This window comes from Scyliorhinus torazame, chromosome 7 (genome assembly GCF_047496885.1).
Source record: "Scyliorhinus torazame isolate Kashiwa2021f chromosome 7, sScyTor2.1, whole genome shotgun sequence".
In the NCBI taxonomy this organism is placed as follows: domain Eukaryota; kingdom Metazoa; phylum Chordata; class Chondrichthyes; order Carcharhiniformes; family Scyliorhinidae; genus Scyliorhinus; species Scyliorhinus torazame.
Window position 1 is genome coordinate 162,321,896 of NC_092713.1, and position 15,452 is coordinate 162,337,347.

Genomic DNA, 15,452 nt, shown 5'->3' on the forward strand with positions numbered 1-15,452 from the left:
ATGGTCAGTGTTGTTGAGGGGGACATGGTCAGTGTTGTTGAGGGGGACATGGTCAGTGTTGTTGAGGGGGACATGGTCAGTGTTGTTGAGGGGGACATGGTCAGTGTTGTTGAGGAGGACATGGTCAGTGTTGTTGAGGAGGACATGGTCAGTGTTGTTGAGGGGGGCATGGTCAGTGTTGTTGAGGGGAGCATGGTCAGTGTTGTTGAGGGGAGCATGGTCAGTGTTGTTGAGGGGAGCATGGTCAGTGTTGTTGAGGGGAGCATGGTCAGTGTTGTTGAGGGGAGCATGGTCAGTGTTGTTGAGGGGGACATGGTCAATGTTGTTGAGGGGAGCATGGTCAGTGTTGTTGAGGGGAGCATGGTCAGTGTTGTTGAGGGGAGCATGGTCAGTGTTGTTGAGGGGGGCATGGTCAGTGTTGTTGAGGGGGGCATGGTCACTGTTGTTGAGGGGGGCATGGTCACTGTTGTTGAGGGGGGCATGGTCACTGTTGTTGAGGGGGGCATGGTCACTGTTGTTGAGGGGGGCATGGTCACTGTTGTTGAGGGGGGCATGGTCACTGTTGTTGAGGGGGGCATGGTCACTGTTGTTGAGGGGGGCATGGTCACTGTTGTTGAGGGGGGCATGGTCACTGTTATTGAGGGGAGTATGGTCAGTGTTGAGGGGGACATGGTCAGTGTTGTTGAGGGGGACATGGTCAGTGTTGTTGAGGGGAGCATGGTCAGTGTTGTTGAGGGGAGCATGGTCAGTGTTGTTGAGGGGAGCATGGTGAGTGTTGTTGAGGGGAGCATGGTTAGTGTTGTTGAGGGGAGCATGGTTAGTGTTGTTGAGGGGAGCATGGTCAGTGTTGTTGAGGGGGCATGGTCAGTGTTGTTGAGGGGGGCATGGTCAGTGTTGTTGAGGGGAGCATGGTCAGTGTTGTTGAGGGGGACATGGTCAGTGTTGTTGAGGGGGACATGGTCAGTGTTGTTGAGGGGGACATGGTCAGTGTTGTTGAGGGGGACATGGTCAGTGTTGTTGAGGGGGACATGGTCACTGTTGTTGAGGGGGACATGGTCACTGTTGTTGAGGGGGGCATGGTCACTGTTGTTGAGGGGGGCATGGTCACTGTTGTTGAGGGGGGCATGGTCACTGTTGTTGAGGGGGGCATGGTCACTGTTGTTGAGGGGGGCATGGTCACTGTTGTTGAGGGGGGCATGGTCACTGTTGTTGAGGGGGGCATGGTCACTGTTGTTGAGGGGGGCATGGTCACTGTTGTTGAGGGGAGCATGGTCAGTGTTGTTGAGGGGAGAATGGTCAGTGTTGTTGAGGGGGACATGGTCAGTGTTGTTGAGGGGGACATGGTCAGTGTTGTTGAGGGGAGCATGGTCAGTGTTGTTGAGGGGAGCATGGTCAGTGTTGTTGAAGGGGACATGGTCAGTGTTGTTGAGGGGAGCATGGTCAGTGATGTTGAGGGGAGCATGGTCAGTGTTGTTGGGGGTGGGGGTGTTAATATTTCTGGCAGTATAGGCATGTTGATTTCTTAAAAAAAAGGGCAACTCGAGTAAATTTTGGGATAGCAGTGCCTTGCCTTGCACAAGTGACTTGAACTGTTTCACTATTTGCTGTATGTGCAAAATGGATGGACTGAGGCTGATCATGTAATCAACAGCCCTAATGAAATTTATAAATGTTCCAATTCCATGATTGGGGCCATCAGACTGATGGACCGGATGCTGCACCTTTTAATACTTTACCCAAGTAGCTCAACACTGTCCCCAAATGGCAGAGACACATGCCTGCAGCCTCATAATTATGTGTTCAAATGAATGACTGGGAAATGTTTTGACAAATCTATGAAGTCTGGCTTCAATCCCTCACTCAAAAACTAAACTCCAGCATGCTAGTGTGATTGATTTAAATACCGTCACAGTGGTAATGATTTAATGCCCGTCATTCTGGTGGTGCTGAATTGGTCACAAACGTGTAGTTGTGTTGTTTTGGCCACTTGTCACTGATGAGGAAGTTGGAGATAGTCATGAACTGACCCATCCTGGAATCTAGTGCTCTCTGTTGGTTTGGCCTGCATTGAAGGCTTGCTTCAGGAGTGATTTCTGCCTGCTGTGTGAAACTGGGCTGCAGTGCACAACCGTTGTTGGCTCAAGGTTTCTGGAGATATTGAAATCACAAAAAATAATTGCACACTTTGCAGTTTTACACATTGTGTCCACTAATGTTGGTCAGTCATGTTAGGAAATTATACATGTGTGTGTGCAGCAGATGATGCCTTCGAGCCCTTGTCCAGTTTTTAAAAATTATATATTTTATTCCCAACATTAAAAAATGCTTGCACACAAATGCATAACTATCATACAAACAGTTGGTCATTTTTTATTTTAACGAAGTAACGGCAACAATCCTAAATCCCCTATCCCTCCTCAGCCCAACTATCCTCCCTCCCTTACCCCTTCCCCCTCCTGCCCCATTCCCCTAACTGCTGGCCATAAACAGGTCCTTAGAAAAAGTGATGAATGGCATTCATCTAGAATAAAACCTTTCTTCCGACCCTCTCGGGATATATTTAATCCCCAAAGCTCGCCACCAGCGGACGCAGCTATAATTTGACTCCAAACGATCTCCGACATGATCTTAAAAATTGCGATGCAGAACCCAACTGGCTTGGGGCAGGACTAGAATGTGTGAGTGATTCGTAGGACCCCCTGAACAACGTTCAAACCTATCCTTCACCCAGTGAAGAACTCCTCTCGACCTCGAATCAGAATTTGAGTGGAACACCTGTCCTACCCACCCTTTCCTCTGTCTTTCTGATCCCTAATGCGCAAATGTGTCACCTGCAAGAAGATTACCTCTGCGTTCAAAGTGCTCAAATGAATAAATGCCCGAGACCTTCTAAGTCCCCAAACGTTCCTCGTCACTAACTTAGTGGGGGGGCTCGGGACGCTCCCTCTAGTAGAGTCAGCTTTATCCCCCCCGTGAGGACTTCCAACTAGACACCAATCTATCTTGAATCCAGGCCCACCCAAGATGGACGCCACCTCCACCCTTGGAGGCCCATATGTAAAGAAACCCTCGTTGCCAGCATTTTATCTACTCAACACCCCCACCCTTCCGACCATTTGCTAACTTGTCCCTCCCAGTTCGAATAGACACCCCCTGCCTCCCCTTCCCATCATCTGCACAGAAAACCCAACCAACCTAAACCCGTTACCCAACTAACAAAACAGGAACCACTCCCACCCCAAGCATCTAGCCAAAGCCCCCACCTTGCTTCCGTTAACTAGCAAAACCGCTAGCCAGGCCGCCCCCATCCAGCAAGTCCGAAAGAGAGGAAAAAAGGGAAATCCCAACCAGAAAGTGCCAGACACCCCTTACCCCAGTCCCTCATCCAAACTAAAAGTACATATTAGGCAAAAAAAAAAAAGAGTCCACACCCTTCGTTACTGTGTCCAGTTTTGATGGAGAATCGGTGTTGCTGTGACTACCTGTTCTGATAAAGGCTCTTCCCTGGAAACTGGCTGGTCTCTATGCTGATGATTTCAATATCTTTTTATTGACTTGTTCGTCTCGGCATAGAGGACATTTTTCAACTTGTCTGCCCATTACCCTGGCATTACAGTGAACATGCCTCAACCCCCACATAGGCCCATATGTAAAGAACACACATCACCTTCATTTTTCTCCCCCGCCCACCCTCCTGTCAGTTGGCTGGACAGCTGGTTCATGATGCAGAGCGAGGCCAGCAGCACGGGTTCAATTCCCGTACCTGCTGAGGTTATTCATGAAGGTGCTGCCTTCTCAACTTTGTCACTTGTCTGAGGTCTGGAGATCCTCTGGTTAAATCAGCTCTCCCCCTCAAAAGGGAAAGCAGACTGGTCATCTGGGACTGTGGTGACTTTACGTGCCCTGTCATTTTCCTTGCTCCCTGATTGGCGACCGTGCCTTCAGCTGCCTAGATTCTAAGCTCTGGTATTGGCCCCGCAGACCTCTCTACCTCTCCTCTCTTCTTATAGGATGACTTGGGAAATGCTATACAAATGCAAGTTGTTGTTGCTGTTTTCTCACTGACCAACATTTGTGTTTACAGAATTAAATCTTGTAATCTTCGACTTCTTCAGGAGCTACTTCACTGGCTACCATTTACTTCTCAAAGATTGACATTCTAAACAAACAACATGGTGGATTAATTGCTGCTTTTTGTGTTTCCTTAGCAGTGGCAGCAGTCCATCCAGTGGCCGAGGAGAAGTTTCCAGCAAACGATCTTATGATGCAAGACCTGGCGAGGTATCTCCACGGGTCTCAGGACAGCGCTCCGCAACCTCCTCACGATCCTCTGGCTCTTCAGGAAAGAAAATGAAGATTGATGGTAAGGGATCTGCAGCTGCCATGGGTGTGTGTGAATGTGCCTTGATTTGTCCAGCCGGATTCTTCCACTCATTGTCTGGGAGTGCTTTGGCTCTGTTAGCACCCCCCCCGGCCACCTTCACTTCCTCTTTTGCCACCTTCACCCCCTCCCCTGCCACCTTGGCCGCCCCCCCAACCATCTACATGACACCCCCCCCCCCCCCCTCCCTCCCAAACTTTCCCGGCCACCTTTGCGCTCCTGCCCCCACATTTTCTCATCCACCGGCCACCTTCGCCCGCCCCTCCTCCTTCACGGCCATCTTTGGCCCCCCTCTCCCCAGCCACCTTCGCCCTGCCCCCCATCCCTGATAAAGACCAGGTTGCAGTTCACAAACCTGACTAAAAAGAATTGCAATTGATTGGATGTTAGGGATTGGGTTTGGCAGAGATATATTTATTGGGTTTGACACATAGGCGCAAATAAATTAAAACATTTCAATTGTCTTGTGAAAACAGGTGAGAATCATCTCAATCTGTACGAATTATGTTGATGACCGTTGCAACTTTTAGCTTTGGCAGGTGCTGATGTTGCTGGGAGTGTGCGGCATTCTCCTGTGGATGATGTGACTTGGGTATCTGCCAGTATTTCAGAGCGGAGCTCCCCTGAAGGAAGGATGCCAGGCCTGGGGCAAAGCTTCATCGGAGATCTTGAGCTAGTGAAAGTTGCAAATGACATGGAAGAACCCATCATTAATTCCCCAGCTAGGTATGGTCTACAAAAGTGTACTTGAAACATGGCCAGGTGTAATGAGCTTGGATGTGAAAGGGGCTTTGAAGGAAATTTAAGGACTGAGGAACGTGTGTGATATTAGGGAAGAGAAAGTACTGGAGAAATTAATTTGGACTCCAAGTTGACAAATTCCCTGGACCCCGAAGCACTAAATCATGGAGTTTGGAAAGAGGTGGCTGCAGAGATAGCGCATGCATAGGTTTTGATCTTCCAAGATTCTTTCAATTCTGGAACAGTCAGAATGGATGGGAAGTGAGCAAACTGTTCAAGAAAGGAGGTGAAGAAAAAATGGGAACCGGTAGACCAATTAGCCTGACATTAGCGGTGGGGAAAATTTTGGAATCTGTTATTAATCAGATGGTATCCGGATCCTTGTAAAATGAGTAGAGTCAACATGGTTTTATTGGAGGGTAATGATGGGGAACTGGTGCATGTAGTATATTTATCCAGTGCCTTTTTATAAAAAAAAAAAAAAAAAAAATATAAGATGTAATACAAGATAAGGGTTCAGCGGTTAAATTGACATGGATGCAGGGTTGGTTAAAGGACAAAAATCAGTAGGAATAATTTGGTCATTTGCAAATTAGGCTGAAATTAATGTTTTCTGGCAAGAATTGATGCTAAGGCTTCAGCTATTTGCAATCTATATTGATAACTTTGGGCAGTGTTTTTCAAACTTTTTTTCCCCGGAATCCATTTTTGCTAACCTGCGGCCATTGGGCATTGTCCCGCATTCGAGACTACCACAGGAACGACACAACCAATCGTCTGCGTCCCTCCGACACTGGCCAGTGACCCACCCACGGATCGCGACCCCCATTTTGAAAAACGCTGACTTAGATGAAGGGACTGTAATGCATCCTGGTTTGCTGATGATACTAGGTGTAAGAATATGTTGAGGGGAACCCAAAGAGTCTACAAAGGCATAAAGATGTCATGTGCTTGGAAGATTGTGGCAGGCGTGGAGGAAATATTAGGTTATTTGCATTGGTAGGAGGAAGAGAAAAACAAAATTTGGATCATGAACTATTAAAATTTGATTTCAGAGAGATTTGGTAGTCTTTGGACATGAAATGCAGGAAGTTAATAAATAGGACAGCAAATAATTTGCACATTGACTATTAATGGGCTACAGGGTAGCACAGTGGCTTGCAATTGCTTCGCAGCACCAGGGTCCCAGGTTCGATTCCTGGCTTGGGTCACTATCTGTACAGAGTCTGCACGTTTTCCCTGTATCTGCGTGGGTTTCCTCTGGGTGCTCTGGTTCCTCCCACAAGTCCTGAAAGATGTGTTGGGCAATTTGGACATTCTGAATTCTCCCTCTGTGGCCCAAACATGCCGGAATGTGGCGACTAGGGGCTTTTCACAGTAACATCATTGCAGTGTTAATGTAAGCCTACTTGTGACAATAAAGATTATTATTATTAATGCAAGAGGGTTGAAGTAGAAGAATAAATAAGGAAATCTTGCTGTAATTGTCTTTGTTGAGACCATAACTGAAGCATTGTGATACATTTTTGTACATCCATATGAAAAGAAGGATATACTTTCCTTTGAAGGGGTGCAATGAAGGTTCACTAGATTGGTTCTTTGGGTGAGAGGATGGTCCTAAGACGAAGAGACTGAGAAGAATTGGCCTATGCTCTCTGGAGTTCAGAAGAATGATAGATATCATTGAAATCTGTAAGATTCTGAGAGGCTTAATTGAATTGAAATTCCCCAGGCTGCCGTGGTGAAACGTGAACTCGTGCCTCGAGAGCATTCGCCTGGGTCTCTGGATTACTAATCCAGTGACATTTTTAAAAAAAAATTTAAAGTGCCCAATTATTTTTTTTCTAATTAAGGGGCAATTTAGCATGGCCAATCCACCTAACCTGCACATCTTTTGGGTTGTGGGGGTGAAACCCAAGCAGACACTGGGAGAATGTGCAAACTCCATACAGACAGTGACCCGGAGCCGGGATCGAACTCGGGTCCTCAGTGCCGTAGGCAGCAATGCGAACCACTGCACCACTGTGCCGCCCACTAGTCCGGTAACATTACCATAATACTGCCGTCCTTTTTTCTCTGACTGAAGACTATAGAACTCGGGCCATAACCTCAGGATAAGGGGTTGGCCATTTAGGACAGAGATGAGAAATTTCTACAACTCCGAAGATCCACAATCCACTGAGTAATCTCCAGGAGGTTGTTGAGGATATTCAAGAAAACCTGGCCTGGATATTGTTGTATATTATTGAGTTGGGCAGTGGTGAATTCTCCTTGCTGTCATTAGAAGTTTGGCCTACTTGGGTAACTGGTGTCTGCGGGTGAGAGTAGGGGATAGTCATCAGTATGCAAGATCATGCTTGCTTTATGTGATGCTAGAGATTTTGCAAGGCACTTCATGCCTTGTGGTAGGAGTGCTGATGTAGCATGGTGTCTTTGATTGTCCTCATTTTTATGCCCTGCCCTTTTAATTTTCCCCTATTGACATCGCTATTACCATCCATATGTTGGTCAGTGAAGAACCCTTGTGAGTTCTGTGCAGAATGTGGCAACTCAGATGGGCAAGGGTAAGCTAGAGATCTGCCTTTCGTCCTTGGAGAGTATACATTGATGGGGTAGGACGTAGGCTGTAGGAAACTTGCACTGCTGTGCTTGGTAACGACTGAAGATGGAGTGTTACTTAGTACCTGACTTTAGCCCTGTTGTTTTCTGTAAAACCTCAGACATTTCAACCAGTTTATTACTCGAGCGCTTTACCCAGGTACCCTTATTTGCAAGATGAACAAAGAACAATTACAAGTTCATGATTCAACCAACCAAATTTATTATCAAACACAGTAAAAACAGTTACTCCATTTAAATGATCCCAACTACAATAATCCCGAGATTCTTAATACTACTCATGCCGATGAACTCAGTCGAGCTGCGGGCCCAATTCTCCGAGTCTCGGTTGTCTCAGGACCTCCGCCAGCGAAGGTGGCTCTTGCACGCTGCTCCCTTCTGTCCTCTGATCTGCCATTGAATCTTCTCTGTTACATCTGTGCCGAGTCTTTTCAGGGGGTGTGTCTCTGTATGCTTCTTTGTTATACACTCTTCACTCCCTTCCAAAACCTTCTCTGGTCCTCAGCCATTGAGATGTTGGGGCAGGGGTCGCAACACCCAATGGAGTTGCTGGTTGCAACTCTGCGGGACACCAGGAACCTATCCCCAGGGGTCCATCCCCAAGAACTGTCTGCCTGCAACTGTACTCCATATATGGTAACAGTGGTGAATCTGGCTGCCAAAAAATCTAACTTCATCTGAGCATAATATAATCTTTATTGTCACAAGTAGGCTTACATTAACACTGCAATGAAGTTACTGTGAAAAGCCCAGAGTCGCCACATTCCGGCGCCTGTTCGGGTCACAAAGGGAGAATTCAGAATGTCCATTCCACAATAGTCAATCTATTTGAATGGGGCCAATTATCTTCCAATGTGCTTTTTACAGGGCAGGCGCAGACTTTTCCCTACCATCTGTCTCTGCTCTATGTATTCGAACTTGGCTGTTCAAATTCCCACCAAGCCTGCTGGGCGTTGACTGTGGCTGTGATTTAAAATGCCCAATTCTTGATTTAAAGTGTCCAATGATGGATCAGGCCTAAAATTCAGGCAGTTGTCCAATTTACCACATTGTGCTGGTGCTTTGGTACTTTTTCTTGAAGTTGGGCTGACAGAAGTGATTCTTGCCATGTTCCCTGGGAATATCCTTATGATCTGGGATCCTGGAGAAGGGGTGCCTCATTCCTTCCTTTTGTTGCTTGTTTTACAAGAGTCAGCATCCTGTCAATTTATGTTCTGGGGTGGGTAATGTGAATACCCCCTCCATTCTGCTGTCTGAATGCTGTACATGGGCTGATGACTTGTTGAGACTGAGTTGCTCGGGTTTGTTATCCCTGTGGAGCACTTGGTCGGTTCACCACCCTCCTGTCTGGGCACTGAATAGATGTTTAACTTTGTGAAGGAATGGTATTTCGGAAGATTCTCTTTTGGGAATGGCAGAGGAAGCACAGGCTGATCCAATCAGGAAGGTTGTTTATTCCTGATGTCGTCTAAGTACAGATTGTTAAAGCAGAGATTCGGCATACAGATATGCTAAGGCATGAAATCTGCAGCGTTAAATGGTTTAAGTGATGCCTTGGTTAGATGCCTGTAACAGAATTTGTAATAGTGTAAATGTGTGCTTTTAGTGTCCAAGTGGAGCCATCGAAGCACAAGAAGGCCACAAGCTCTTTGTCCTTTCAGTCTGCTGTCAACAATGTGTCTCCGAGGCCTTTTCAGAATGACACAGTTACAGTATCAGGAGATGGGATGAGACAACTGGCCAGTACTACCTTTACACCTTCACCGTCTCTAACCTACAGACCGCAATTTACCGACATCAGCGTTCCAGCAGCCAGACCCCCTACATCCTCAGCTGCAGGTTGGAACAATATAAAGCTTGTGTGAACCTTGGTTGTAATGGTGACTCGGTGAAAATGGAAAGGAATGGTGTGTGTGTGAATCATTAAGATGTTACTGTGTCATGCATGGCTTGCTTTCAGTAACTGCTTCCTGTCATTTCTTTATTATGGATCAGTGGGGGCAGAAGGAACACTTTCATTGTGTGTTTTAAATGAAATGCTGCGTATTGGGAAACCCAAGTGGAGAGAGCTCGGGGTCGGTGTATGTGAGGATTAGTGAGGAGTTGTGCAGTGGCTGGGGCAGAAGCAAATGCTTTTTAAGTAAAGAGTGATTAGACCCAGTGTTTCAACACCTCTGCACATAATGTAAAACATATTCTTGGATTAGTTGTAAATAATATGACTGTGAATGATCAACTTCATGAAAGTCTAATCATTCACCAGTGCCCTGATAAAACTGAAGGTACGTTGAATTTGGCTGTTATTCTAGCTTGTGAATCTCATCTAGATTGCATTGTCTTCTCATCTAGTTCACTAGGAATGACTAGCAGTTCTAAAAATTCATTTTTAACCTTGGGGGAGGTGAGGGTCTTCTCCTAATTCTGAAGCCAGCAATTCCCTCTTCTGCCCCACTGATCCAATGTTTAACTAACTGTAAAAATTGGAGCTTACACTGTTTTCCTTTTGGTTATGGCAGCCTCCATGCTCAGTTCCCCACTAAGCCTCCAACATCGTATGACCGCTGAACTCACTTACTTGGATGCTATAGAGGAGTCTGTCCGACAGCTCTCCGAGATAGACAGGACACGGGGGATCGCGCTTGCTCAACAGGAGACTGTGTCGTTGGCTCAGATCCTAAAGGTACTGGGCAATGCCTTGTGATCTTTCGGGGAGCAATTCTAAAATATTTACAATGGCGAAGGTGGTAATTGTGAGAATTATTCCTAACCTCTGCTAAATCAAGCAAAATGAAGATTATTCAATAAATAAATATTAATTTTAATTTCCTTTGTGTTCTGCTTCACCAGGACAAGGCCCAATCTTAACTGTATAAACATTAAAAACTAACATGTACAAAGCTGCACTTTCCATTTCAGCTGACATATGAACTCGACCACGTTTTCAAAATTACATCCTTGTAAAATTTGAGCTATTATGATGTGGTTTATGAGAGTCCCAGGCTTAGTGATTAAAATCTTGGCATTTTGCATTGCTGAGTTTTGAGGTATCTCCTATTCCAAGCATTAGGTCCTTGCTATTTAGGTATCAAAGGTACCACAATGCGAAGTGGTGTAATGTAAATTGCTGTTCCTGTTTAATTGATGGCTGTTTGTGTTCAGGCCCAGCAACAGAGACATGAGCACGACATAGCCCTGCTGAAGCTGAAGGCCGAACAGGAAACAGTGGCAAGCCAGAGGCAGCTAGAGGAGACTAGGCAGAAAGCAGCACAGGTACTCAGACATGTTATAGGTGTCTGGAAATGCAAATAATTCAGAGTTGGATGGCCCTTGACAGACAATAAGATCAAAAAATATATATTTATGGAGTGCCTTGAACATAGAGCCCACCGCTCTGTCAAACAGTTTCCCCCACCATAGGTGGCACATGAAATCATAATCATGAAAATTGATTTTGGGATGTCGGAGGATCCGGGAGTCCAGGAAGAGAGAGAGGCCACCGTTCTGGCATTTGCTTCCCTGATAGCCCGGCGACGAATACTGCTGGCATGGAGGGACTCAAAGCCCCCGAAGTCGGAGGCCTGGCTATCAGACATGGCGAGCTTCCTTAGCCTGGAGAAAATTAAGTTCGCTCTGAGAGGGTCACTGACAGGGTTCGCCTGGAGGTGGCAACCATTTATCGACTTCTTCGTGGAAAATTAATCGTTTTTATTAATGTTTTTTTTGCACTATGTTGACTGTTATTTGCATACTGTTCCTGCTTACTATGCCAAAATGTCTCAATAAAATAGTTTATTAAAAAAAAAGAAAATTGATGGCAAATCTCAAGAAGGGAGGTCTTGAGGCGATCAAGAATTTGGCACAGCTCCTGATGGAGTGGGGTTGTAAAAGATGCCAAAGCGAGGAATGTTAACTATGGGGGTGGGGACTAGTTGTCAGGTTGGAGGAGGTTAAGGAGGGGAGAGGCCATAGTGATCTGGATTTCAGTTAGTAAATTTAGAAGATGAGTAGGATCCTGTCTTGTTGAGAGAGTTTTTGGATCAACCTCGTGCCCCAGAATTTTATGTCTTAAGAAACCGGAAACATTTTACTTAAACTTTTTCCAATTAAGAGGCAATTTAGCGTGGCCAATCCAACTACCCTGCACATCTTGGGTTGTGGGGGTGAGACTCACGCAGACACTGAGAATGTGTGAACGCCACACGGAATGTGATCCAGGGCCGGGATCGAGAGCCGGGGCAACTTGATGAATCCAGTCCCTGCTGTTGGTCTTCAGTTGCCAGTGCAGTCTTTTGCCTATTTTAGGAGCTTGAAAATTATTACAGAATTGTTTTAATTTGAAAACTTCTGCACAAGCCAACCATTCCAAGGTTCCTCTGTCTGTCCTCTCATCTTTCATCCTTTTAAATTCCAACTACTCTAAAATTCTCTTCTACCTTTATCCTAACTAACACCAAATCCTGCTCACCCATCACTCCTTTACTTATTGTATACACTGGTTCCCAACATCTTGAATTTGAAATTCTCATTGCATGTTCAATCCCTGCGTGGCCTTGTGGCACTTATCTCTTCAGCACCACAACGCTCCATGAACTGCTGGACCAATTCTGCCCTCTTGCACATCAATCATTTTTTTGGGTGCATGATAGACAGCAGGACCATCAGCTTTCAAGTCTATAAACACCAAAAGTTCTTCAGGAATCATTATCTCTCTCATTAGCTCTCTCTCTCTCGCTCTCTCGGAGTCCCCCACTTGGCCCACTGCCCCCCCCCCCCCAGTGGAAAGTTGCAGGGGAGGAATTCTGCAACTTGGGATTGTTTGACTGCTGTAGACATAGTCACCAGTGGTGGGGTGATTTTGAATCAGGTGCTCAGGAGGCCAGAATTAAAGAGTTGTTGGGCTGGAGAAGATTACACAAAGGATTGGATGAGGTTGTGGAGGGATTTGAAAACCAGGGTGAGATTTTAAAAATCTAGGCTTGTGAATGAGGATGGGGTGGGGGGAGATGATGTCAGGTGAAGTAACGCAGCAGGGAGTGAAGCCATTGCAGGTGACTCTTTGGCTATGATTAATTAGATAAAAATTGAGTCAGGTGAGTGACAAGGGCAGAGGAGGGGTTAAAGGAGTATGTTGTGGTCAACCCCATAAAAGGATGCTGATGGGCTGGGAAGGGTAAGTAGATCTTTCAGATTTCAAAGCTCCACCTGATTGACAACAGGAGGAGCTTTTGGGGAGAGTACCAGATTTCTGCTACCTGTTGCGTGAGGGTCACCCTTGACCAGAAACTGAACTGGACCAGTCATATAAATACTGTGGCTATACGAGCAGGTCAGAGGCAGGATATTCGGCAGTGCGTAACTCGCCTCTTAACTTCCAAAAGCCTTTTTAGCATTTACAAGGCACAAGTCAGGAGTGTGATGGAACACTCAGCTTTTCTTATTATTTTCAGCCCTAACAATATTCAAGAAGATAGCCATGATGTGGAGATGCCGGCGTTGGACTGGGGTGAGCACAGTACGAAGTCTTACAACACCAGGTTAAAGTCCAACAGGTTTGTTTCGATGTCACTAGCTTTCGGAGCGCTGCTCCTTCCTCAGGTGAATGCAGAGGTTTGTTCCAGAAACACATATATAGACAAATTCAAAGATGCCAAACAATGCTAGGAATGCGAGCATTAGCAGGTGATTAAATCTCTGGATCTGTAAAGATTTAATCACCTGCTAATGCTCACATTCCTAGCATTGTTTGGCATCTTTGAATTTGTCTATATATGTGTTTCTGGAACAGACCTCTGCATTCACCTGAGGAAGGAGCAGCGCTCCGAAAACTAGTGACATCGAAACAAGCCTGTTGGACTTTAACCTGGTGTTGTAAGACTTCGTACAATATTCAAGAAGCTCGACAATATCCAGGGCAGTGCTTGTTTGAACCCCATCCATCACCTTAACATTCATTCCCTGCACCACCGATTCACAGTGGCAGTACTGTCCATCATGCACCAGATGCATTGCAGCAACTTGATATAGGCTCCTTTGATAGCAGGGCAGTGGATGCGTGGAAGTACCACTGCCTCAAAGTCCTCCTCCAAATCATACTTGCTTGATTTGGAAATATGGCACAGTTTCATCACTGTTACTGAGTTAAAATCCTATAAACGTCTAACAGCATTGTGGGATTGTAGTAGAAGGTAGCTCACCACCTATTTGGGGGCATTTGTGAATGGGCAGTATTGTACCAGTGACATCTACATCCCGAGAATAAATAAATTAACTACATCTTGATTTCACTTCTAAATAGCCTGACTCGAGATTTAAGATTGTGCCCATGATAGGGTCTGTACTCAATCTCCCAATACCATAACTGCAAAATTACTGTGCTCATATATGGCAGAGGGGGGGGGGGCTTCATATTTTAATAGTAAGTCAAAGCAGGCATTACTGAGTTTGGTTTGCATAATGAAACTTGATAGCAAGGTCAATGCAGTGTGCTTATTGGATTAAAAAAATCAAGTACACATTGTATTTTGATAGTTCGCTAGCTCTTTGATGTACACACTGCTGGTCTGGCTAAAGTATCTGAGCTATCAATTGCTGGTTATTAGTAATGATTAATGCAACACTGCCGGATGTGAAATCGTCTCTCTTTCTTGTGCACTCAGGCTCACGCAGAGACTCTGCAGCAGTTTGCACAGACGCACCAAGAAATCCTGCAAGAATCCACTAGTAAAATGATGACTCAACAGGTAGAAGCTGCTTGGCTGGCTGTAGACACAGCACGACAAGTTAAAGAGGTACACAGAGTTTTGTTTTCACCTAATTTGTTCAGATTCGAACTAGACCCCAACCTTTGTTAGGATACTGGACGAAAACCCCAAACATTATTTTAAAAATTGCAATACTGAGAGGAAAGGATATTTCATCCTAGGAGTGATAACTCTGACCAATAGTTATCTATTATGTTAAAACAATCTTTAATTTAAACACCGAAATAACCACATCAACATTCAAGAAAATAGCTTTATGATGATCAGTTGAACAGTTCTTAAACACAAGGAAAAACTTAAGCTCACTATCTATGCCTGCTACTAACTCCAATTAAGCAGCTTAAATGCCAACAGTTCAAATACCATTTATAAATAAAGTTAACAAACCAATTACTTGCTTAGTTGTATAGACCTTTGGAGTATAGACTTTGAGAGGGTTCCTTTCAAGAGCAGATTCCGTATTTTTCACTCCACCTAGCAGAATTTGGCAAAACTGCTGTTCAATTAAAATCCTTCTGTCTTGACTGACTCAAATCCTATGGCAAACTGCAAAACTAGAGACAGACCTGACTCCTCCCATTAATTGCGTCATCTGTATCCCACTTAGATGTCACTTAGATTAGCCATGACTAAATACAACACCTCACAAATTATCTCTCCAGGGAATCCCTGAAATCCTATCCCATTAGCCCTTTATCTGTAACCAAGAAAGTAGTTGGAATGAATCATGAGCTGACATTTTACGACTTCTTAATTACAACTTTAGCAGACACAGTCTGGATACCTTAACCTAGGTTCTTTAATAGTATTACAACAACAAGTATATCCCTTAACCCAGGCTTTTGGTAATATTACTGCCAGAAATATAAAATATATATAACAATTTCTACATTCATCACAACTTGTCAAAAGGACCCTTTTTCCCCAAATTGAGCTGAAAACCTAGCAAA

The 15,452-nt window shown here is 45.1% G+C and overlaps 1 protein-coding gene across 4 annotated transcripts in view; it reads left to right on the plus strand.

Moving 5' to 3' along the window:
- LOC140426656 (centrosome-associated protein 350-like) overlaps positions 1-15,452 on the plus strand; it is a 319,223-nt gene that overhangs the window by 188,308 nt on the left and 115,463 nt on the right. For 3 of the 4 annotated variants that reach the window (XM_072511741.1, XM_072511743.1, XM_072511744.1), the window contains 6 exons: positions 4,209-4,363; positions 4,912-5,107; positions 9,348-9,580; positions 10,258-10,421; positions 10,901-11,011; positions 14,398-14,529. In XM_072511741.1, coding sequence (XP_072367842.1) covers positions 4,209-4,363; positions 4,912-5,107; positions 9,348-9,580; positions 10,258-10,421; positions 10,901-11,011; positions 14,398-14,529 — 991 coding nt within the window. The remainder of the gene's footprint in view (positions 1-4,208; positions 4,364-4,911; positions 5,108-9,347; positions 9,581-10,257; positions 10,422-10,900; positions 11,012-14,397; positions 14,530-15,452) is intronic. The other variant, XM_072511742.1, reaches the window with a different exon arrangement.